This window comes from Pleurodeles waltl, chromosome 5 (genome assembly GCF_031143425.1).
Source record: "Pleurodeles waltl isolate 20211129_DDA chromosome 5, aPleWal1.hap1.20221129, whole genome shotgun sequence".
Taxonomy (NCBI): domain Eukaryota; kingdom Metazoa; phylum Chordata; class Amphibia; order Caudata; family Salamandridae; genus Pleurodeles; species Pleurodeles waltl.
Window position 1 is genome coordinate 1,588,999,319 of NC_090444.1, and position 23,633 is coordinate 1,589,022,951.

General features: G+C 49.0%; 1 protein-coding gene across 6 annotated transcripts in view; it reads left to right on the forward strand.

Moving 5' to 3' along the window:
• Window positions 1-23,633, forward strand: part of ASAP2 (ArfGAP with SH3 domain, ankyrin repeat and PH domain 2) — a 916,066-nt gene that overhangs the window by 839,860 nt on the left and 52,573 nt on the right. For all 6 annotated transcript variants that reach the window (XM_069235900.1, XM_069235899.1, XM_069235896.1 and 3 more), the window contains one exon: window positions 8,078-8,200. In XM_069235900.1, the coding sequence (XP_069092001.1) occupies window positions 8,078-8,200 (123 nt within the window). The remainder of the gene's footprint in view (window positions 1-8,077; window positions 8,201-23,633) is intronic.

Here is a 23,633-nt window from a genome sequence, read left to right on the forward strand (position 1 = left end):
CTGAGAGAGTTTTACAAGGCCATGCGTCTCATCTGAGGGCTGATCGACCCCCTTGCGGCACCTTCAGGCCCTGTGGGGTCTAGTGGGGTCCCTCGGGTTCCATGCTGGCAGCTTCAGCCCTAGCCACTGAGGGCCCCTCTGGATCTGTTCTCGGATCCGTGCTGACACCGGTCGTGCCAAAGCGGCCTTTCCCGGTGCCGATCAAGACGTTGATGCTCCTGACATTGGTTGGGCCCATAATCGACATCGACCAATCTTTATCTCCGACGAACCGAAGTCGGAATGGCGTCGCTCAACACCAGAACTGTCGATTAGGTCTGCTAACCCGCGTTGGATCCTGACCCTCTTTACTATGGGTACAGATACTGGGAAGGTTTGGTGGGGTCGCTGGACCCTTTAGAATACCAGCTAGGCAATCCTGATTTGGACTGGACACAGGAATTGGGCGAGGCTAGTGGTCTCCTAATGCTGGCATGATTTCTCCCCCTACCGTGGGTACAGAGGAGGGAGCTTTATATTCCGTGGTGGTCTGTAAGGTGGCTGAGGTCCTCTGCCTCGTGCTTCCTTCTGTGGCTGTCAGAACTAACCTCCTGACTGAGGGTGCTGCCAGTCGTCCCTCTCAGTCTGCTTTTCGCCCTTTTTGTGGCTACGAAAGGTTTGTCAGTTCCCATCCAGCTACTGTGCCACAAATGCGGCATAGTCTCTGCATAGTTGGTCCTCCCCACCCCACATCCCCCTGCAGCTGCCTACAAACCTTCCTAGCCTGACAATTCCCCACCATGGACCAGTCGGAGGCAGGGTTTGCCATCACTTGCTCGCTGGCAGTCCATAATGTCAGACAGGTAGGTTTTGCAGGTAGTCCAAAGGGGTACTCCCTCCCCTTCAAGATTACCCCTCCATCCATGCTACCATCTTATGATCGGATGATGGAGGATCACTTGACACTTCTCAGAGAGGTCAAGGGAGCCATTGAGAGGGTCCCTGTGCCAGAAGTAGGTTGTGGTTTTTATTCCTGCTACTTTCTGGTGCCCAAAACGGACAAGGGCATCCGCCCTATCCTAATCCTCTGGTCCCTCAATCTTTTCCGCAAGAAAGAGAAGTAACATTTTTTACTCTGGCTTAGGTTCTATCTGTCCTAGACCCAGGAGACTGGATGGTAGCATTAGACCTGCAGGAAGCTTACTTCCACATTCCTGTCCTGCCTGCCCACAGACATTACTTGCGGTTTATGGTAGTCCACGAGCACTTTCAGTTCACTGTTTTCCCCTTTGGCCTTACCGCACCCCTCGGGTGTTCACCAAGGTGATGGTAGTAGTTGCAGCTTATCTGCATAGATCAGGGGTTTCAGTCTCCCCCTATATCGATGACTGGCTCTTGAAGGGGGGGCTCCCCCCAGGTTGTCGTCACCCATTTCCAGACTACTGCAGACCTCCTGCATTCACTGAGGTTCCCTATAAACATGCCAAAGTCACACCTGACTCCCTCTCCAAGGCTTCCTTTCATCGGAGCTGTTTTAGACACAGTGCAGTTTCGGGCATATCCTCCTGAGCAGCGAGTCCAGGATATTCAGGCAATTATACTGATGTTTCAGCCTCTTTCCTGTATTTCAGTGAAAATGATTCTGAGGTTGTTGAGCCTCCTGACCTTCTGCAGCCTGCTGGTTACACATGCCAGTTGGCATATGCGGGCTCTGCACCAGGACCTGAAGTTCCAGTGGGCACATCCATCAGGGGAATCTCTCCAACATGGTCCAAATCATGTAGGGAACTGTGCAAGATCTGCAGTGGTGGCTAACGAACTGCAATTAGGTCAGAGTCAGATCCCTACCCCATCCACATCTGACAGTAGTGGCAGATGCGTGACTCCTGGGAGAGGCAGAGATCAGAGGCATCTAGTCTCTGCTGGAGTACAGGCTCCCAATCAACCTGTTAGAGCTCCAGGCAATCAGACTAGCATTAAAATCATTTCTTCCCTCTTTCAAAAGGAAGGTATTGCAGGTGTTCTCGGACAAAACCACCGCCATGTGGTACTGCACCTAGCAGGGCGGAGTGAGGTCATGCACCCTTTGTCAAGAGGGTCTGCAACTGGACATAGCTGGAGCAGCAGGGCATATCCCTGGTAATTCAACATCTGGTGGGCTCTCTGAGCGCCAGAGCGGACAAACAGCTGACAGTGCTTGGTCAATCACGAATGGCGTCTTCATCCGAAGGCAACGCAAGGTCTCTTTCAGCAGTTGAGATAAACTTGGTTTAGATCTGGTCGCCTCTGCAGAGAACGTGCAATGTCAGCAGTATTGTGTGTTGGAGTTTCCAAGCGGTGTGCACTCGGCAACACTTTTCATCTCGAGTGGAACTCACTCCTCATGTATGCCTTTCCGCCCATACCGCTTCTGCCCAGTGTTGTCAAGAAGATCAAAAACAAATTGGCCCAAGTAATCAAGTGTCTCTGCACTGAGCACAAAGAGTCAGGTATCCGGAGCTATTGAGCATGGCCATCGATCCTCTGTGATGAGATTGCCCCTTCTGGAGGATCTTCTGTCACAGCAGCAGGGGAGGGCTCTCCACACAAACCTGTCCAGTCTCCCCCTTCTTGTGTGGAGATTGAGCTGCAGCAGTTGACAGCCTTTGACCTTCCGCCTGTAGTCTGTAAAGTTATCTTGGCAGCCAGGTGGATTGCCACCAAAACAGTATGCGCCTGTCGGAGTAAATTTGTGGCATGGTGCCCAGACAAGACTGTTGACCCCCTCCCTGCCTCTCTCTCTATTGTTTATACTTTCGTTGGTCCAGCAGGGCTCATCTTTCAGCACTCTAAAAGATTATGGCCCTCATTCTGACCTTGGCGGTCTTTTCGCGAGACCGCCGAGTTACCGCCGCCGTGAAGACCGCCGACCGCGGCGGTATGCCGCTGTGCGCATTCCGACCGCTGGGAGCGTTCCGCCGGGAAACCGCCAGCAGCCACACTGGAGGACGGCGGAAAAGTGGAGACTGGTCAACCTCCACCGCCACGCCAGCAGAACACCGCCCACAGAATTACAACCCACATATCTGTGTGGCGGTCTTCTGTTGGCGGTGTTCTGTTGGCGGTCACCTCCCCATGGCTCCCGTCGCCTCCCGGAGGACCAACGCACAAGGTAAGTTGACCGTCCGTGAGGGGAGGGGGAGGGGGGGTGTTGTGTGATGTGGGCGTGCATGGGGGTGTGCGTGTGAGTGTGTAGAGGGGGTGTGTGAGTGCGTGTATGCGGGCGGGGGGTGCTGCTGTGTCTATGGGTAATGTGTGCTGTTCGGCAGGTGCGCATGTCTGCATGTATGTGTGCGGGTATGTGTCCCCGTTGTGTATGTGTGTGTAGGGGGTGTGTATATGTGCATGTTGGGGGTGTGTGCATGTCGGGGTGCATGTATGTGCATGTCGGGGTGGGGAGGGGGTTCGTACCACCTCTGGGGGGTGGCAGGGGGGTGGAGGGTGTGGGGGGAGGACTCGGGTGGGTAGTGGGGGGTGGGGGAGACCCCTATCAGTGCCAGGGAAGGAATTCCCTGGCCCCGATAGTGCCTACCGCCATGGTTCGCATGGCGGTTCCCGACCGCCAGAAACCGCGGCGGTAGGCAGGGTCATGATACCGTTGGCGGTCTTGGGACGACCGCCGGGCCGGAGTGCGCAAACTCCAGCCCGGCGGTCATGACCGCCGTGGCGGTCGGAGTGGGGAAGTGGCGGTCGATCGCGGCGGTGACCGCCGCGGTCAGAATGCCATTTTTCTGACCGCCGGTCTGTTCGCGGTCCGACCGCCGCCTCTCCGCCGACCGCCAAGGTCAGAATGAGGGCCTATTTGTCTCCAATCATTGCTTTCTTACGGTTGCCTGATCAGCCTTCTTTGTTTAACTCCCCATTTGTAAATAGGTTCCTTAAATACCTTACTCATATGTTTCCTCCTTTCCCATTCAGTATGCCCCAATGGGACTTAATTTGGATCTGACATTCCTAATGTGCACTCCTTCTGAGCCTCTCCACAATTGTCCTTGAAGGCTTCTCACCTTGAAATCTACCTTCTTTGTGACCATTACATCTTCCCGCAGGGTGAGTGAGCTGCTGGCATTGTCATCTAAGTCATCCTACCTTTATATCTATCCTAACAAAGTGTGCGTTGCACACGTGCCACTTTTCTTCCGAAAGTGGTTACGCCCTTCCATGTAGTCCAATCTGTCATCTTGCCTACTTTTTACACACCCCTGCATCTTTCTGAGGAAGACAAGAGACTCCACCACCTGGACCCAAAAAGTGCATTGGCGTTCTACCTTGATTGTACCAAAGAGTTCTGGTTGGATGATCAACTCTTTGTTGGTTGTGTGGGTCCAGAAAAAAAAGACAGGCAGTGCAGAAGAGAACCATCTCCACATTCCTCGTTCTTTGCATTAAAGTGTGCTATACATTGGCTAAGATGCAACCCCTTAAGGGCTTGCATGCTTATTGCAACAGAGCAAAAGCTGCAACCACTGCGTTGGCACATGGAGTTCCAGTCCTGGACATCTGTCATGCGGCAACGTGGGCACTGCACATGTTTACCAAACACTACTGCCTGGACAGTCAGGTCTGTAGAGACAAGCACTTTGCCTGTTTGGTCCTGCAGGTCTTTCTTTTGTGATTGTGGTTTGCAGATCCACTTCTGGGGATAGTATTGCTTGGTTATCTATTCCAAGGTATGGAATCTGAAACTAGATGTCTCTATCAGATGGACAAGTTATTTACCTTCAGTAACACCTTATCTGGAAGGGACAATATCTAGTTGCAGATTCCTTACCGACCCACCCATCCTCCCCGCTCTGCAAACTGATTTTTAGGGGCAGGGACTTCCCTTTCAGGGTCCTTGTTATGGCACACCAGTGGGCAGTGTACTTCATGGCTCTGCACTTCTGGCATGGAATGTTGTGAAAAGAAACTTATGTCAGGGTGCTGGGGTGTGGTCTATATAGGACCCGCAAAGTCATATCCAGCATTGATGACTGTGGGCAACTGGCCCCTTGTTGTAGTAACACCCCCCCACACACACACTTTTTTCCGGATATTTGATGCAAACTTGACTGAGTGTGTGCTGGGATCCTGGTAACCAGACCCCAGCACCTGTGTTCTTTCCCTAAAACTCTACCATTGTTTCCCCAATTGGCACACCTCTGGCACACAGATAAGTCCCTTGTAAAGGGTGCCAGTGGTACCAAGGGCCCTGTGGCCAGAGATGGTCCCTAATGGCTGCAGCATATATTGTGCCACCCTAAGGGAAACCTCACTAAGCACATGCACACTGCCATTGCAGCTTGTGTGTGCTGGTGGGGAGAAAAAGGTAACGTCGACATGGCATTCCTTTATGGGTGCCATGCCTACAAACCACTGCATGTGGCATAGGTCACATAAGTCACCCTTCTAGCAGTCCTTACAGCCCTACAGCAGGGTGCACTATACTGCAGGTGGGGGCACAGCTACATGAGCAATATGCCCCTAAGGTGTCTAAGTCCGTTCTTAGACATTGTAAGTGCAGTGTGGCCATATTAAGTAAATGGGCTGGGAGTTGTCATTACAAACTCCTCAGCTCCATGATGACTACACTGAAGGCTAGGAGGTTTGGTATCAAACATCTCCACACAATAAACCCACACTGATGCCAGTGTTGGATTTATTGTACAATGTGCACGGAGGGCATCTTAGAGGTACCCCCTGTATTTTACCCAACTCTTTAGTGTGGGACAGACCATTTTGTTCCAGCCTGTCACTAACAGGCATGTTTCTGACCCCAGGGGGTGCAAGCCTTTGAGCTCTCTGGGGTCAGAAACAAAGCCTGCTTTTGGTGGAGGTGCTTCACAGGAACTGTAACACTTGTGGTGAGCCTGAAAGGCTCAAGCCTCCTGTTAGAGTGCTCCAGGGCTCTCCAGCTATTGGAGATGCCCGCCTCCAGACAAGACCCACTTTTGGAGGCAGGTCCGGTGGGAAAATTAGATAAAACAAGGAGGAGTGACCACTGGAGCCAGGGCCACCCCTAAGGTGTCCAGAGCTGAAGTGACCCCCTCCTTGCAGAATCTTCCATCTTTGTTTGGAGGAGAGGGACCAATAGGGGTAGGAATGTGTCCCCCTCCTCAAAGGAAGTAGGCACAGGAAGGGCCCTGTAACCCCACTAAATTTAGTATTTAGGGGGCACCCTTTAACCTTACCAGATTCCTGGGGACCTCAAGGGGAGAAGAAGTACTGCAAAGTCGACCCCCAGCAGTGAAGACTCCAGATGACAATCGACTTGGCCCCAGCCCTACCGGCCTGTCTGCAGCTTCAAGACTCCTGCTCCAAAAAGGCGACATATCCTGTAGGACCAGCAACTTCTTCAAACTCCCAGAGGACTGCCCCCCCCCAGCAGAGGACCAAGATCTCCTGAAAACAGCGGCCCTGTCCAGAAGAAACCTCCAAAAAGGACTCTAGAACCGCCCCGGATCCGTGGCCCTGCCCACTCTGCACCCGACACCCACGGCCCGAGTGCAGATGGCCCACCGGTCCAGAAAATGTCCCCAGGCGATTCCGACCTCCAGTCGAACCTGGGTTGGCCCCTCATGGCCAACACGACGATGTCTGCAGCCTAAATCCAGAGGACCCCCCTTACCGCGACTGTATCTGATGAAGGTTCCCAATGCCCAAGGAGACCCCTGTACCTGCAGCCCCCAGTCCTTGGAGAATCCCACTGATGGTCCTGCAGCGGATGCCTCTCATACTTGTCCAGCCTTTGGTTTCCCAAACCGACCCCCTGGACTCAGCCTGCAGCATCGTTTGTGACCCCTGGGATCCCCCCATTGAAAAGCATTCCTTTGACCTCTGCACCCAGACGGCCCCGTGTTGCTAGTGGTACACTTTTCCGGTCAATCTAAACTTTGACCTGTGGACATCATAACCCCCGAAGACTGGAATTGTAAGTTGTGTACTTACCTGTTAATTGTGCTAACACTTTTCCCCCCCAGGACTCTATTGATTCCTATGAAAAATTGCAATGTTAACTCTTGATATAAAAAGTGTTAAATACTTCTAAACTGCTTTATCTTTAAAAAACAGAGTAAATTTGATACATATGCTTGATGCCTATAGATAATTGTACTTAACTGCATCAAAGTTCTTTTGGTTCTAGTAATAAAGCAACAAAATATATTTTTGCTGTATAACAACAAATGGCCTGGAGTTAGTCATTGAGGGTGTGCCTCATTTCTTGACTGTGTGTGTACAACAAATGCTTTGCACTACCCTCCGATAAGTTTAACTGCTCAATCATACTATCACAAAAGAGAGTATTAGTATTATCTACTTTTAGCCTCTGTTAAACCTCTGGGGAACCCCTGGACTCTGTACACACCATTCCTCACTTTGGTATAGTATATACAGCGCCAGCTTCCTACAATGACGACAGACACAGAGCTGATTAACGCCACCCAAGGGCTGGTAGGAGTACTGCTCGAGAAAAATCTCTGGATCCAGACTGACGTCTGGTGGAAGTTCTAAAATAAGGAATCTGCAACTAGAAATTGTGCCTACTAGATAAGGCATTACCGAAGGTAAGTAACTTGTCCTTTACTAATACACTGCTGGATGAAATCAACAGTGGTATGATGCCCATATCATCAACCTTTGGTAACTGTTCATTGTGAAAGAGACGTCTAACCGCATTCTAAGGTGAGGAATCTGTAGTTAGTCTCTATCAGAAGAAGTGTTACGTCAGGTGAGTAACTGGTTCATCTTGCACATATCCCTTTCCTTTGCTTCACAAGTTCTTTTTGATCTGCAGACATTGATAACATTAAAGAAAGACCATAAGAGATCTGTTGTCTAAACTGGAGAACAGTGCAAGTAATCATGTTGTGAGTCAGAATGTTGGGCCAGGCCTATCATCGTTAATTTTTTTCTTTTTAGCAGAAATTACTTCAATATCATGTTGAAACAATGTTTGTGTTTTCCAGATATTTGTATAATGCCTTTTTGTTTTAGCCTGTTTTAAAATAAAGTTGTCTAGCATGAAGGTTGATTATAAAGAAAAGTCACACTGCTAAGACGTTTTTTTTAAAACTTCCAGTCAAAGGCAAAACCTAAAAGGGTGAAGGCAATTTACAACTGTCTAGCTGACAACCCAGATGAGCTAACGTTTTCTGAGGGAGAATTTATTATTGTTGATGGTGAGGAAGATCTGGATTGGTGGGTAAGTATTAAAAACCCTTTCTAGAGGGTAATAATAATGTGTGCCATTTTTAGCACTTTAAATAAACAGGTGATATTGTTACCCAGCACAGCGTTACTTATTTGATTGTTAGGAGAAGGATTGAAGGTTAAGTAGTTCCTCCCAGGTTTAACACCTGTGACCTCTGGTCATGTGATCGAGGACAGATTTTCATAGTGATACTCCTGACTTTACTCCTCTGTCCTACAGATGCCAAGTCACACTTTTCTGTGTTGGACTTGCAGTAAGCTGCAGATTGCCCATGCCTAAAATTCTTTAGTTTGATTTCAATATTTGAGGCATTGCCTATTTGGGGATTGGTAGCACTGTTGTTTCCTGATAATAGAGTGGTAAGCAGGGTAATGTCATTTGCCTCTCCTCATTGCTCATATTTGTTTTTTGCATGTGGACTTCTGTACACACCTAGCTGGATCAATGGATGGATGGCTGTGTGGGTGGGTCTGGGTAGGTGCATGGGTGACTATAGGTGTTACTAATAGTTGTGTAAGCAGACTATGTGCAAAAAATACCACTTCACCTCCCTAAGCTCAACAGGAACCATGCAGTGATCAACCATATGGGAAACACATTCACAACAAACTGCTGCACAACCTAGGCAACATGTCCTTGGTGTAGCCACCTCCTGTCTCAGTCAAACAAAGGAGCAGACTGAATCACTTTTGTATTGTATGGATTCAGGATCTTCAACTCAGCTACTCTTCAATGCTTGCTCATCTTGTAGTAACAGAAGCATAAGTTCCACACATCTTTGTCAGACTGAACACCAACTACATACACGAGAACTGCCACAGGTTGTCCTGCCCTGCATGTGGTAAGAAGGACCGATGCTGCAACCATTTTATGCAACCACCAGCACAGGAAATGTTTATCCACGCCTGTCACACTATATATAAACAAGGTAAACAGTAAGATTATAGGATTATTGAATGTGAAATAAATGAAAGCTTGTTTGCCTTGCACTGGCACGATTCTACCGATTTCTGCCTTGTCTCTGCTTTTGATTAGAGGAAGAGTTAGAAACTTGATTCCACGCTTTTACGATTTTTGTGTTTCATGGACTACGGCTGATTTTGTTCTTTTCATTCAGCCTGGGCACAATGGTTTATTCTTTTTTTGCTTTTATCTTCTTGTCTCTAGCTTGCATTCTTGTAAGCCTATTAGTATATCAATTGTATCGTCATGATAATTTATTGTAAATCATTTTGTTTAAAGTTGTATGGAAGTTCTACAAATAGATAAAACAAGAACTAGCAAAAGAAACTATCACTGAATGCCCAATGTGGCCATGCATATGTGACAGGGCTCTTTCTGATGACGTGCCTGTTACCCACAAATCGTTCCTAATTATTTGATAAACATGATTGTCCTAATACTTTAGGGCCTAGAAAACGAATATTTTGATTGGAGGTAATAATTAGCAGGATGTGCAAGATCATCACATAAAAAGCAGGCTGCCATTAGTTGTGCTACAAAAAATAACAGAAATGCATCAAAAATGAACTTCCATTATAGATGTACCATCCCTCTTTGCCTGTGGAGAACCTTCAGATTAATGCACCAGGTGCCACTATGGAGAGTATGCCCTGGGGGCAGTGCATTAGTGAAATAAAGAGCAGCTGATTGAAGCAACTGCTCCATCCTTCACTGTGCAGGTGGCTTGTGGCATACTCTTGCAAGGAGCCAGAGATCCCCACTGCTGGTAAGCACAGTGAGTGACTGTACCTGCCTGCAGAAGGATGCTTGGTGGGGTCCATGGGATTATCCATGTACGCTCCAGAGTGCTGCCCTCAGGGGGTGCACTGTGCCACCTTTTTGTGGTGTACTGTCCGTGCTGCTGCTTACGGTCTCTTTGCCTCTAAACCTGCATGCAAATGGGGACACAGCCTCTAAAGATAGCACCAGCGCTATCTGTATTGTAGAGAGTCATGCTCAAGGGGCTGGGATTGTTATACCAGAGTACCTCAGGGGTGCATAAACTGGTGCACACTCTTGTGCTCTGTAGGAAAATGCCCTTTTTGACATGGTCACCCTCACGTTTTGCTCACTGGTACTGAGGTTTTTGGACTGACGTGCACTGGGCCCCTGCTAAACAGGTCCCCAGTGCCAGTGCTCCTTCCCTAAAAACAGGTATCAATGTGTATAATTGGCACAGTCCTCTACCTGTTTAAGTCCCTAGTAAATGGTGCCCCTGGTACCTAGGGCATGGGTAGTAGAGAGGGTCCCTTCGGGCTGCAACACATATTGTGCCACCCTGAGGGACCCCGCTAAAAATTAGATACACAAAGCTGCCATTGCAGTCTGCGTGTCCTGTGCAAGCCAGGTGAAAACACAAAATGGCACACCCCTCGGGTGCCATATTACCATCACTGCATCTAAGTGTATGTAAGTCACCTCTCCAGAAGGCCTTCAAACCCTAAGACAGGGTGCATTATATTTGATGTGTGGACATATCTGCACAAGCATATATATCCCTGTGATGCCCAGCCCCATTGCTTAGCATTGGAAGTGAACAGGAAGCCATCTTAAGGTATGTGTTGGACACTCGTCAACACGAGTGACCCAGTCACATAATGGCTTCACTGAACCCTATGGTGTTTGGTATCAAACACCTCATCTTAATAAATCCATGCTAATGCCAGCCTTAGATTTATTATGACTTGCACACAGAGGCCACCTTTAAGATGAGCCCAGCTAGTCTGAATGTTTTGGCTGACTTGTCTCGACCATCCTGCCACCAGAGTCAGGTTTCTGACCCCCTGGAGGTAAGAGCCCGCGCTCTCAAAGGTCAGAAACAAAGCCTGCTCTGGAGAGGGGTGTTGTCACCCACTCCAGCAGGATGGTTAGCAGATCTACATACCAAGGCCAGGGGCTTCAAAGGCCCTGCCCATTACCCTCCAGCTTTCCTAGACCTTGGTGTTTCCCCCACCCTGCCTTGTGGCCTATTTGTCACCAGGAAAGGTGGGAAAATTAGGCAGTAGGCGTGTTCCACCTCTGGGCTAACCAGACCTCTAAGGTGGGCTACCCAAAGTGAACACTCGAGGATGGGTTCCATCATTTTGTTTTTGGTTGGAACTAGGCCTTCTGAACAGCCAGTGGTCATATAGGAGGTGTAGGCACCCGAGGGTAAGTACCCCATTGGCTGCTACCTATACATGCCCCTAAACACCACTAAATTGAGTATTTAGATGGCTCCCTGATACCAGGAGACTGATTCTCTGGATCCAAGAAGAAGAAGGATACCAAAGAGACGTGAAAAGCAAGATCAGAGGAGCAGCTACTGGCTTGGCCCCCGATCCTGCCAGCCAGTCTGTAGGTCTCCACAATTGCACCAAAGATGACTCGTCCTGCAGCTGCTCTGCCTCCAGAATCCTGGGTAGACTGCCTGCTCTTCAAGAAGCACCAGCATCTCCTGTGGAGTAGCAGAGTTACTTCCTTGCACTCTGCGGGCACCCAAGAAGAACCTTGAGAACTACAGATCGCCACAAACCTGACACCAGAAAGCACCACTGCACCCTTGCCCCCTAGCCTAGCGTGTGGCCCTTAAGCCCTCCAGGACACGAGCACACCTTTAGTTCCTCAACTGTGGACTCCCCAACACTGCCTGCAGCCTCATTGTTCAGGCCACCTCTACCACAACTGTTTCTGGTGACAAAGGCTTGATGCCTCAGGACACTTCTGCAGCTGGCCATCTTGATCCAAGGAGAAGAGGACCAAAGGTGTCCCGACACCTCCTTGTTGGTTCAGCTGGACTGGCCCCCCAGTCCTTACCTGCAGCTTATTTTCCCTAGGACTGTTCTCCATTGAAACCAACAGGGCACTCAACGTCGTAAAGAACCTCTGCACCCGGATGCCCCAGAGCTCCCCGAGATGACCTGTTGTTTGATGATGCTGCCTTGGACACTGCCCCATACTTACCCTAACTCCTGAAGACTGGTCCTTGAAAGTTACTGTTGAACACCTGCATGCAATACATGTTTTTTCTCTACAGGATTGCATTGCTATCTTAAAGACACTTCAAGTATTCTGCTTGTTTTCTTCAAATTGCATCAGTATTCATTCTTGTAACAGTATTCTGGTGTTGAAACATAATATAAACAAAACAAACTATTTTTCTAACAACTGGTCTCAAGTTCCTTCTTGAGAATGTGCCTCATTTATTGCTTCTGTGAGTACAACAAATGCTTAGCACTACCCTATGATAAGCCTAACTGCTCACCCACACTACCACAAAAAGGAGCTTTTGGAAATTTTAATTTGTAACCCTGTAGACCGATAGGGATCGCCTGGACTATCTGCATAGTTCCCCCATATATTGGTGTACTACATAGATAGCCAGCTTCTTACATGCCCCACCCCACTTTACGTAATATAACTTGCTGCTGTTTAAAAAGGTTTAAGCCCCATTTCGGCATCATGTTGTGAAACTCCCTTCCCTCCACCACCTAATAAAAGGGGCACACCAGTAAACATTTTCTGAACTCCCAAGGGGAACTTATTGATTGCATCCCTTCAGAGAAAAGGAAAACAGACTAGTGTCTCTCATTCAAATCTATAACAAGTTAAGCACATCCAGATTTAGAGTGATTTGAGTTGCACAGTTCTGCCAGAGAATCCATAATGTGCAGGGGTTATTTGTAGTTGTGTGGACCTTTATCATGATCCCTGAAAGCAGTAGACACACACAGTAATAGGGGTCTATAAGGATTGGTTATTTATTATGAATGAACTGCACACAAATCTTGTGTATCAGAACGATTAAAATTATTGTAATCTCAGTAGCCGTAAAGGACAAGATATTGAAAAATCCAAAGCTTCTTATGTCTCACATTTCTCCTACAATTAGTCTGACCTCTACTTAACTCTGTTATCACTATTGTAATTCTGGTATTGGCTGAATTACTATTACCTTCCCTCTCTGTATTATGCCAAGCCATACATTATTTCCAATATACCACTTAAGAAGCTCTCAGGCCTGCTCTCAGCTAGCATCTCTCTGGCATCCTCCCCAAGCAGCTAGTTTTTGTGCCTGTCCCTACCACATTTTTAGGTCACTTTCTCCCCGTATATTTTTTGTGGAAAGGGTCGCAGAATTATTGTGTCGTTCTTGTACCTGTATTACTGTGTGAACAATGCCTCAGTTAGAGACATATCCAAAAGTTTCAAGTTTCCAAAAGGCAAACAATTGTCTGAAAACATGTTTTTTTAATTGGGTCTCTAGCTGGTAGAGGTATGCACCCTGTCCAAGTAGGGACCACAATCCTAGACAGAGTAAGTCAGATACACAACCTAAATGCTCACCCTCTACTAGCTTGGCATAGAGCAGTCAGGCTTAAATCAAGAGGCAATGTGTAAGGTATTTGTGCAACACTTAAGTACAGTAACCAGTGAAAGACACCACAAAAAGACTAAACGCCACTTAAAAAAAATAGCAAATATTTATCTGATTAAAATTAGACCAAAATGACAAAGCTCCTTTGCACATTATAGCATTTTCAAGTATGCATGTAACAACACAGTGCTGAAAGAAATACATGTTGTTCCTAATGGAGAAATTAAGGTAGTGTACAGCTGTAAGTGCTAGAAGAGAACTCTCCATATTTGAGCCATTGCTGTCTCACCAGACTGAGGTGATTGGCAGGGATTCCGCAGGGGATTGACAGGTATCTGCGCTATACTGGGCAAGCTTACCGGCGCACCCAAACGAGAAATTAACCACAGGTCCCTCAGGATCGATAGGTTAATGTTTTTTGGCCGCCATGCGGGCACGGAATGGACACAGAGGACCTCGCAGGTCCCGACCCTGAACACAGTTACCTCTTGTGCAGGAGCAACCTTCCTGTGCGGCGTCAGGCCGTGCGGGCTAATCTCGGGCAGTCGAAGCAGGGTCGTTAAAGTCACACTGGTCTCTTCTATTACATACAGCGTGGCCTCTGCTGGCACGTTGTCACGGGGAAGCTCTGTTGTTATGGTAATAAGGGGGATGCGCTAGAAGGTGTCCCTCAACACTGCGGCATCTGCTCGGGACAAAGGCAGTGACTTCAGTCAGCGTGTGTTGCTGATTTTGGTTCTTAGAACTTAACAAAAGAGAGCGCTGGGCTCCGGTGAAAGTGTAGTGATCGATCTTTACAACGAAGTCCTTCCTTATGAAGAGTGGTGTGCTGGTGTTTTTAGAACGGCTCTTGCGGCAGAGTAATAAAAAGAAGGAAGCAAATTCTGTTATAGCACTGAGATTTCGAGAACAGGGGGCAAGCTAACAAGCCCTTGGAGTTACTAGAGGTTTTAAAGGTTGCAGAGTAGGTTTCAGTCCTTCTCGCTGACAGAGGCTGCAGGCCAGCACAGCAGAGCAGGTTGCAAAGTGGCAGTCGCTCCTGGCAGCACAACAATCAGTAGGCAGTAGGTCAACTCAGCAAAGTCCCTCCTGGCAGCACAGCTCCTCTTGTTGGTAGTCTTCTCAGGACCAAAAAGTGAAATGAATTAGTTGGGTTTGGGGTCCAGTACTTATAGCCAAATGTGCCTTTGAAGTGGGGAGACTTCAAAGAGGTCTTTGAATATCCCAAGGTCCCTACCCTTCTTTCCCTTGTCCCAGACACTCTACAGGAGAGTATGCAGCCATTTGTGTGAAGAGAGGCACAGCCCCATTCAGGTGTGTCAGCTCCTCCCTTCCATCTAGGCCAGGAAGACCAATCATCCTCGTGATAGGCCATCAGGATAGAAATGTCACCCCCAGCTACCTTTGTGTGTGACTGTCTAGAGGGAATGTCCAAAGCCCAGCTGTCATCTGCTCCAGACATGTATTCAGAGAGAGGCAGAGGCACAGGATGGTTAAAGTAAGAAAATACCAGCTTTCTAAAAGTGGCATTTTCAACCCTGCAAATTCTAAGAACAAATTTACTAAAAGATTTGTTTTTAAACTGCGAGTCTAAAGACCCTAAACTCCAATTTTCTGTCTTCTTTAAAAGATGTTTTAAGGCAATCCCCATGTTTTAAAATACAGAGCACCTGCTCTGTAGCACTGTTCAGCAGTGGTAAAATGCCCATAATCCAAAAAGCCAGCAACAATGAGCCAGGAAAACAGGAGGTCAGAGGGCAAAAAGTTTGGGGAAACAACACCAAGGATTCCAGGTCTAACATGTGTCCCGCAAGCTAAAAGTGGGGAGAGCTACCCAACCCCTTTGTAGTTCTCTTGACTAAGGTGGAAGAACCTGGAGAGACCATTAGCATTGGTGTGATCTGTTCCAGAGTGGTGTTCCACCTTAAAGTCCATAACCTGTAAGGAATTGGGCCACCTAAGCAGTTTGCGATTTTCACCCCTCATCTGCATTAGCTATCTGAGGGGCCTGTGGTCTGTCTGCACCCGGAAGTGAGTGCCAAACAGATATGGCCTTAGTTTCTTGAGTGCCCACAGACCACAGCAAAGGCTTCCCTTTAGTTTATGCTCCAACTCTGATCCCTGGGACGTAGCCTTCTATTGATGAAACCTACAGGTTGATCTAGGGCCTCTTCATTTAGCTGTGACTGCACAGCCTCAATGTCATCTTCTAAGGTGCCTGTCTGCACAACAAACTCTTTGGAGAAATCAGGGACCTTGAGCACCAGGTGCCATGCACATGGCTTCCTTCAGGGAATCAAAAGCTTTCTGGCATGCCTCTGTCCAGATCAGCCGACATGCCTGCTTCTTGGAAGTCACTTGTGTCAAGCAAGAAACAATGGCTCCATATCCCTTGATGAATCTCCTGTAATATCCAATGAGACTTAGGAAGGCTCTTAATTCTGTCAGGGTCTTGGGGGAGGGTTCCCAAGTCAAAATTGTGTCACCCCCTTCTTGGTGTCCCAAGTAGACCACAAGACCCTGCCCAATCTGGCACTTACTGGCCTTGATAGTCAGGCCTGCCCTCTGCTGAGCCTGAAGCGCTTCCCTCACGTGGCACAGATGGCCCTTCCATGTAGACCGCAAAGTCATCTAAGTAGGCAGCACTGACGTTCTCCAGTCCAGCTAGGACATAATTTACCAACCTCTGGAAGGTGTCGGGGCATTCTTTAACCCAAAAGGCATGACCCGGAATTGGCAGTGCTCCTTTGGTGTAGAGAATACATACTTCTTTTTTGCCCCATCAGTCAAGGCAATCTGCCAGTACCCAGATGTTAGGTGAGACTTGCTGAGGAACTTGGCAGCTTCAAGCCTATCTAAAAGCTCATCTGCTCTGGGGATGGGGTGTGCATCAGTCCTGGTGACTACTTTGAGCTCACGGTAGTCCACACAGAACCAGAGTAGTGATACCTGGCGGGGCAGCCTTGAGGACCAGCACCACTGGGCTGAACCCAGGGCTGTTGGTGGCTCAGTAACTCCAAGTAGCAACATTTTAGAAATCTCCTCCTTAATGCTGTCCCTCACTTTGTCAGACAACCTGTAAATGTAATCCTTCACAGGTGGACTGTTGCCGGTGTAAATATCATGGGTGTGCCATATAGTGAGCCCTGGAGTGAGTGGGAATAGAAGCAAAATGCCCAAACAACTGGCAGCAGTCTTCGTTGATCTAGGGTCAATGTAGGGGAGATGCTGGCACCCTCCACTTACCCATCCTGCTCTTTGAAAGATAGGAGGTTGGGGAGAGGTTTACTCTCCACTTCCACCCCATCACAAGTTACCAAAAGCATGGTAATCTCAGGCCTCTCAAAGTGAGGCTTGAGGCGGTTCACATGTAGGACCTTCAAGGGGTTCCTAGGGGTTTTAAGGCCTACTGGGTAGGTGACATCACTCTTCCGCTCCTTTACCTCGTAGAGCCCAGACCCAGCGGTCTTGTAGAGCAAGGGGGTCAATGACCCACACTTTGTGGCCTGGCTGAAACTCCAGCCAAGTGGTATTCTGGTCATACCATCGTTTCATGTCCTCCTGGCTGGCTTCTAGGTTCTCTTGGGCGAGCTTCCTCAAGCGCGCTGTCTGGTTGTGGGGGCCAGCATGTAGCTAACCACTTCCTGGGTGTCTCACCCAGAAGTTTGCTCCCATCCATCCTTCACCAGAGTGAGAGGCCCTCTCACAGGGTGCCCATACAGCAGTTTCTGCAGTACTTCCCTGTAGGGGAACAACAGGCATGCAGGAGGACATCCTACTTACACCTCATGGGTTCAAGTATACCCAGAATCATGCCTTGCACAGTTCAGTTGAATCTTTCAACGAAACCGTTGGTTTGGAGGTGGTAAAGAGTGGAGAACTTGTGTGTTACCCCACACTCCTTGCACATGACCTTCATATAATTGGACATGAAGTTGGTACCCCTGTCAGATTCTTCTCCTTGGGGAAACCCAGATGGGTAAAGATCCCTGTAGGAAGTTGGCTCTGTATATACTGTCTCAAAGTGAGAGATAGTGTGCACAGAGTCCAAGGGTTCTTCTTAGAGATAAGATAGTGGCAAAATTAGATAATTCTAATGCTCTATTTTGTGGTAGTGTGGTCGTGCAGTAGGCTAATCAGAGGGTAGTGTTAAGCATTTCTTGTACACACACACAGGCAATAAATGAAGAACACACACTGAAAGACTTAATTCCAGGCCAATAGTTTTTATATAGAAAAATATATTTTCTTAATTTTGTTTTTAGAACCACAAGTTCAAGATTTGACGTAAATACATAAAATGCAAGGTACTCCACACAGGTAAGTTGGGAGCTTTGAATTAAAGTAATAACATATACAGTTTTTGTTAAAATGGCGATAAGACATTTTAAAAGTAGACACAGTGCAAAAATCAAGAGTTCCTGGTGGAGGTAAGTATTGGTTAGATTGTGAGGTAAGTAAGACACTTACAAGTCTCAGTTCCTGGGCATAGGCAGCCCACCGTTGCGAGTTCAAGGCAACCCCAATGTTACCACACCAGCAGCTCAGGGCCAGTCAAGTGCACAGGTCAAAGAGGTACCCAAAACTCATAGGCGCCTATGGAGAACAGGGGTGCTCTGATTCCAGTCTGCCAGCAGGTAAGTTCCCACGTCTTCGGGGGCAGACCAGGGGGGTTTTGTAGAGCACTGGGGTGGACATAAGTAGGCACACAAAACACACCCTCAGCGGCACAGGGGCGGCCGGGTGCAGTGTGCAAAGCAGGCGTCGGGTTTTGTATTGGGTTCAGTGGAGGGACCCGTGGGGCAATCTAGTGGTGCAGGCAGGGCACGGGGGCTTCTCGGGCCAGCCACCAACTGGGCTAGGCAGAGGGTCGCCTGGGGGTCACTCCTGCACTGAGGTTCGGTTCCTTCTGGTCCTGGTAGCTGCGGGTGCAGTGCTTGTTCCAGGCGTCGGTCCCTTGTTACAGGCAGTCGCGGTCAGGGGAAGCCTCTGGATTCTCTCTGCATGCGTCACTGTAGGGTTCCAGGGGGGTCATCTCGGGCCACACACGAGGTCGCAGTCACCTGGGAGTCCTCCCTGTGGTGTTGGTTCTCTGGATCTCGAGCCAGTGGCGTTGGGTGCAGTGGGTGAAGTCTTTGGAAGTTGCAGAAAAGTTGCAATACTGTTGCTGTTTGTTGAGCAGAGCCGCTGCTCACAGGAGTTTCTTGGTCCTCAGGTTCAGGGCAGTCTTTTGAGGCTTCAGAGGTCACTGGTCCCTGTTGGATGTGTCGCTGTTGCAGGTTTTCGAGTCAGGAGACAGGCAGGTAGGGCTGGGGCCAAAGCAGTTGTCGTCTTCCGTCGTCTCTGCAGGGCTTTCAGGTCAGCAGTCCTTCTTTTTGTTTCAGGTTGCAGGAATCTGATTTCCTGGTTTCTGGGTCGCCCCTAAATACTCAATTTAGGGGTGTGTTTAGGTCTGGGGGGCAGTAACCAATGGCTACTGTCCTTAAGGGTGGCTACACCCTCCTTGTGCCTCTTCCCTGAGGGGAGGGGGACACATCCCTATTCCTTTTGGGGGAACCCTCCAAAATCAAGATGGAGGATTTCTAAAGGCAGGGGTCACCTCAGCTCAGGACACCTTAGGGGCTGTCCTGACTGGTGGGTGACTCCTACTTGTTTTTCTCATTATCTCCTCCAGCCTTGACGCGGGGGCAGTGGCCAGAGGGGCGGGCATCTCCACTAGCTGGGATGCCCTGGGGTGCTGTAACAAAAGGCATGAGTGCAGGCTTTGTTTCTGTCCTCAGAGAGCACAAACGCTCTCACCCCGGGGGGGCAGACACTCGGCTCAGTGGCAGGCTGGCACTGACCAGTCAGTCCTGCACTGAAGGATTGGGTAAATTACAGCGGGCATCTTCTAAAATGCCCTCTGTGTGCATTTTGTAATAAATCCAACACTGGCATCAGTGTGGGTTTATTATTCTGAGAAGTTTGATACCAAACTTCCCAGTATTCAGTGTAGCCATTATGGAGATGTGTAGTTCATTTGTCAAACTCCCAGACCATGTACTTAATATGGCCACAATGTACTTACAATGTCTAAGAATAGACTTAGACACTGTAGGGGCATATTGCTTATGCAGCTATGCCCTCACAGGCTGTAAGGCCTGCTAAAGTGGTGACTTACCTATGCCACAGACAGTATTTTGTGGGCATGGCTTCCTGAGGGGGATGCCATGTAGACTTTGCCTTTTTCTCCCCACCAACACACGCAATCTGTAATGGCAGTGTGCATGAGTTCGGTGAGGGGTCCCTTAGGGTGGCCCAACACATGCTGCAGCCCTTAGGGACCTTCCTTGGTCACAGGGCCCTTGGTACCACTGATACCTTTTACAAGGGACTTATCTGTGTGCCAGGGATGCGCCAATTGTGGAACAATGGTGCATTTTAAGTGAAAGAACACTGGTGCTGGGGCCTGGTTAGCAGGGTCCCAGCACACTGCTCAGTCAAGTCAGCATCAATATCAGGCAAAAAGTGGGGGGTAACTGCAACAGGGAGCCATTTTCCTACAATCCCCATCAGTGCTCTGGCACGGTGGACGAAGTCACTGTCCTCAGAGGAATAGCCTGAGGGTACCGGGTGGCATGGTTCACCAAGACCAGAACAAATCTGTTGCCTTTGGCTGTCTTGGATCCAGATACCACACAATGTTGATGCCAACACGCTCAAAAGGAGTGCTAACGACAGGTGAAGATTGTAGGGGGGGCCTTCCACTTCCCCCCCTGACTTGCCAATCACCTTGCAGGTAGGGCAGGAACCTACAGTAGGAAGCTGAGGCTTGCCTTATTTGAGGCCAATAAAAGTGGGTGACAAGCCTGACAAAAGTCTTGTCTTGCCCCAAATGCTGTGCCAGTGGCACATCATGAGCCAGACCCTGTAGGTAGGTTCTGAAGCACTGGGTTATCACCAACAAAACAAGTTACACCAGGCTCAGTGTCCTTAGGCTCGCTGTAGGAAGCTGGCTCTCTGTATGGCTCACTAAAAAGAAGTACACAGTGCAGAGTCGAGTGGACCTCCAATTGGTTTACAGAGGCAAAAGTAGATAATACTAACGCCTTTGTACTGCGACCCAGGTCTCTCTAAATGGTGGAGATGACCAACCACCCTGTCCTGACCCCACTTTTGGCAGCAGAACAGACAGGAAAAATAGTTAAATTAGTAGGAGTGCCCACTTCATGCCAGTCCCACCCCTAAGGTGGACGAGCTGAAGTGGACACTACTTTTTAAATTTCTCAATCTTGCTTGGAAGGAATTAGGGGCCCGATGTACGACTGCCAGAAATAGAGACTCACAATTTGTGACTCGCAATTTGTGAGTCACTATTTTCGATGTGCGTACAATTGCAGGCATCAAATTGCGACTCGCAAAGAAGTCTCATCGCAGTTACTGAAAAAGCAATCAACAAGCCGGTAACTACTAGCTAATTGCGACCATGGTCGCAGATAGCAATTGCGTCTTTGAATTGTGCACAAACACTTCCTGGTGCACTTCAAGGACCCCCAAACAGGAAGTGGTGTCCCAGGAGAGCCCTGCACAGGAGTAACAGCATGTGGTCTAAGCTAGCAGCACAGACCCACACCACTGGCTACCTTGGTACCACCAACAACAGTGGCCAGCCAACAGAAAGACAAAGCAGCAGGGGAGTGCAGGCGCAACATCAGATTCTCTGAGAGAATTGGACGTCCTAACCGAGGAATGCTGCATTCACCACGAGGAGCTGTTTGAGAGGCTGTCATAGAGTGTCCCTGAGGCTGACAAACGCAAGATATGGAGGGACACGCAGATCCAGATCAGTGTCCTGGGCGTGGCCAACAGGTCAATTGAAGAAATAAAGAAGAGGTGGTGTGATATGCGCTCCAGCTGTGGGACATCCAGGGGACAGAAGGAGGACAATCCAGTGTGCCACCCCCAACATCAGCAGAGCTGATGGTAGAGACAGCCTTGGAGCCGGAGGCAGTCTGCGGATTTGGGTCCCTTGACACGTGCTCCCCACCAACCACTGGTAAGTGTAAATTCCCTTCTATGTTCACCTGGTACCAGCACTCTGCTGCCCACAATCATGCAACACACCCTCACCCATATATGCCTGGACAGTCCATGTAGATTAGGAAATCACCACAACTGGTGCATTATGGTACATGTAGTCATGTACAGAAATAGTGCTGTTACTGTCAGGCAGTACTTGATAAACGTATCACAACAAATGAGCCAGTGTCTCACACATACTTTTTATTCTATTTCCCATAAATTCACCTGTTAAAACACAGGAAGGAAGAGAGGTCCAGACCCATTCCCAGCTGGAAGAAGGGCATGGTGATGTGCTCCTGAATCGGCAGTGCACAGGGGTACTGTCCTGCAAGGAGAGGCAAAGACTCGCCACTTCCCAAGTTGGACAGCTGGTAGAGGGGACCCCCACCTGTGTTGCAGGATCCACGCAGATTTGCAGGAGAGAGGATCCACGCGGCCAGTTGTCGATGCAGTTGGTGCCTACGGATGCAAGAGAGTGACTCCTTTACTCCAAAGGAGATTCCTTCTTTCTTCTAGTGCAGACTGAAGACTTGCTGCCCTCAGAGGATGCACAGCCGGGGAAATGTTGCAGTTGCGGGAAGGACCCGGAGAAACAGTGTTGCAGGGCAAAGTCATCGCAGGAGCTGCAGACTGTGGGTTCCTGTGAAGTCCAGTTGCGGTTCCAGTGGCCAGAAGTTGAAGTAAATGATGCAGAGGAGTCCTGTTGGAATATTGCATGTCGAATCAGAGGACCCACCCAAGAGGAAGACCCTAAATAGCCCTAAAAGGGGGATTGGTCACCAAGCAGGGTGACCACCTATCAGTAGGGGGTTGTGACATCACCTGCCTGACCTGGCCACTCAGATGCTCCCAGAGGCACCTGCCCACCTTGAATGCAAGATGGCAGAATCAAGTGGTCACCTGGAGGAGCTCTGGGCATCACCCCTGGGGTGGTGATGGACAAAGGAGTGTTTACTCCTCTTTCCATTGTCCAGTTTAACACAAGAGCAGGGCCCTGGTGTCCCTGGACTGATGCAAACCCGTTTATGAAAGGAGGGCACCAAATTTGCTCTTCAAAGCATACCAGTGCCTGGGGAAGGCTACCCATCCCAAGCCATGTAACACCTATTTCCAAAGGGAAAGGGTGTTGCCTCCCTCTCTCAAAAGAAATCCTTTGTCCTGCCTTCCTGGGCTTAAGCTGGTCAAGCAGCAGGGGGGCAGAAACCTGTTTGTAGGGTAGCACAAGCGCAAGCTTCCTGGGAAAACCCTGCAAACTCATAGGAACAAAGCTGAGTGTCCTCTTAGAAGCCCTCAGAGTCCATGGAATCATGCAACCAATACTTGCAACAGTATTGGGGTATGAGTCCAACATGTTTGATACCAAACATGCCGAGGTTCGGAGTTACCATTATGTTGCTGGACACAGGTGTCCCGTACACGGGTAAATTGGCTTCCCCGCACATACGAAGTCCAGAAAAATGGAACTGGAGTTCGTAGGGGCACCTCTGCTTATGCAGGGGTTCCCTCACACATAGGTACTTTCACCCGGCCCTCTGGGCTAGGAGGGCCTGGCATAGGGGTGACTTACAGTGACCTGGTTCAGTGACCTGTAGTGAAAGGGTGCATCCACCTTTTCACGCAGGCTGCAATGGCAGACCTGCAGACACATTTTGCATGGGCTCCGGTGGGTGGCATAATACATGCTGCAGCCCATGGGGAACCCCTGGTACCTGAATACCCTGAGACCTAGCTACCATATACTAGGGACTTACATGGGGGCACCAGTATGCCAATTGTGGGGTGTGCAAAGTCAGGAACAACCACATTTAGGGGGCGAGAGCACAATCACTGGGGTCCTGCTTATTAGGATCCCAGTGAACACAGTCAAACCACACTGACAACAGGCAAAAAACGGGGGTAACCATGCCAAAAAGAGGGTACTTTCCTACAGGCACTCTTATAGATTGTCTGCTATTTCTGCTTTTTTCAGATTGCCTAATCAACCTTCTTTAAGTCCCCTACCCC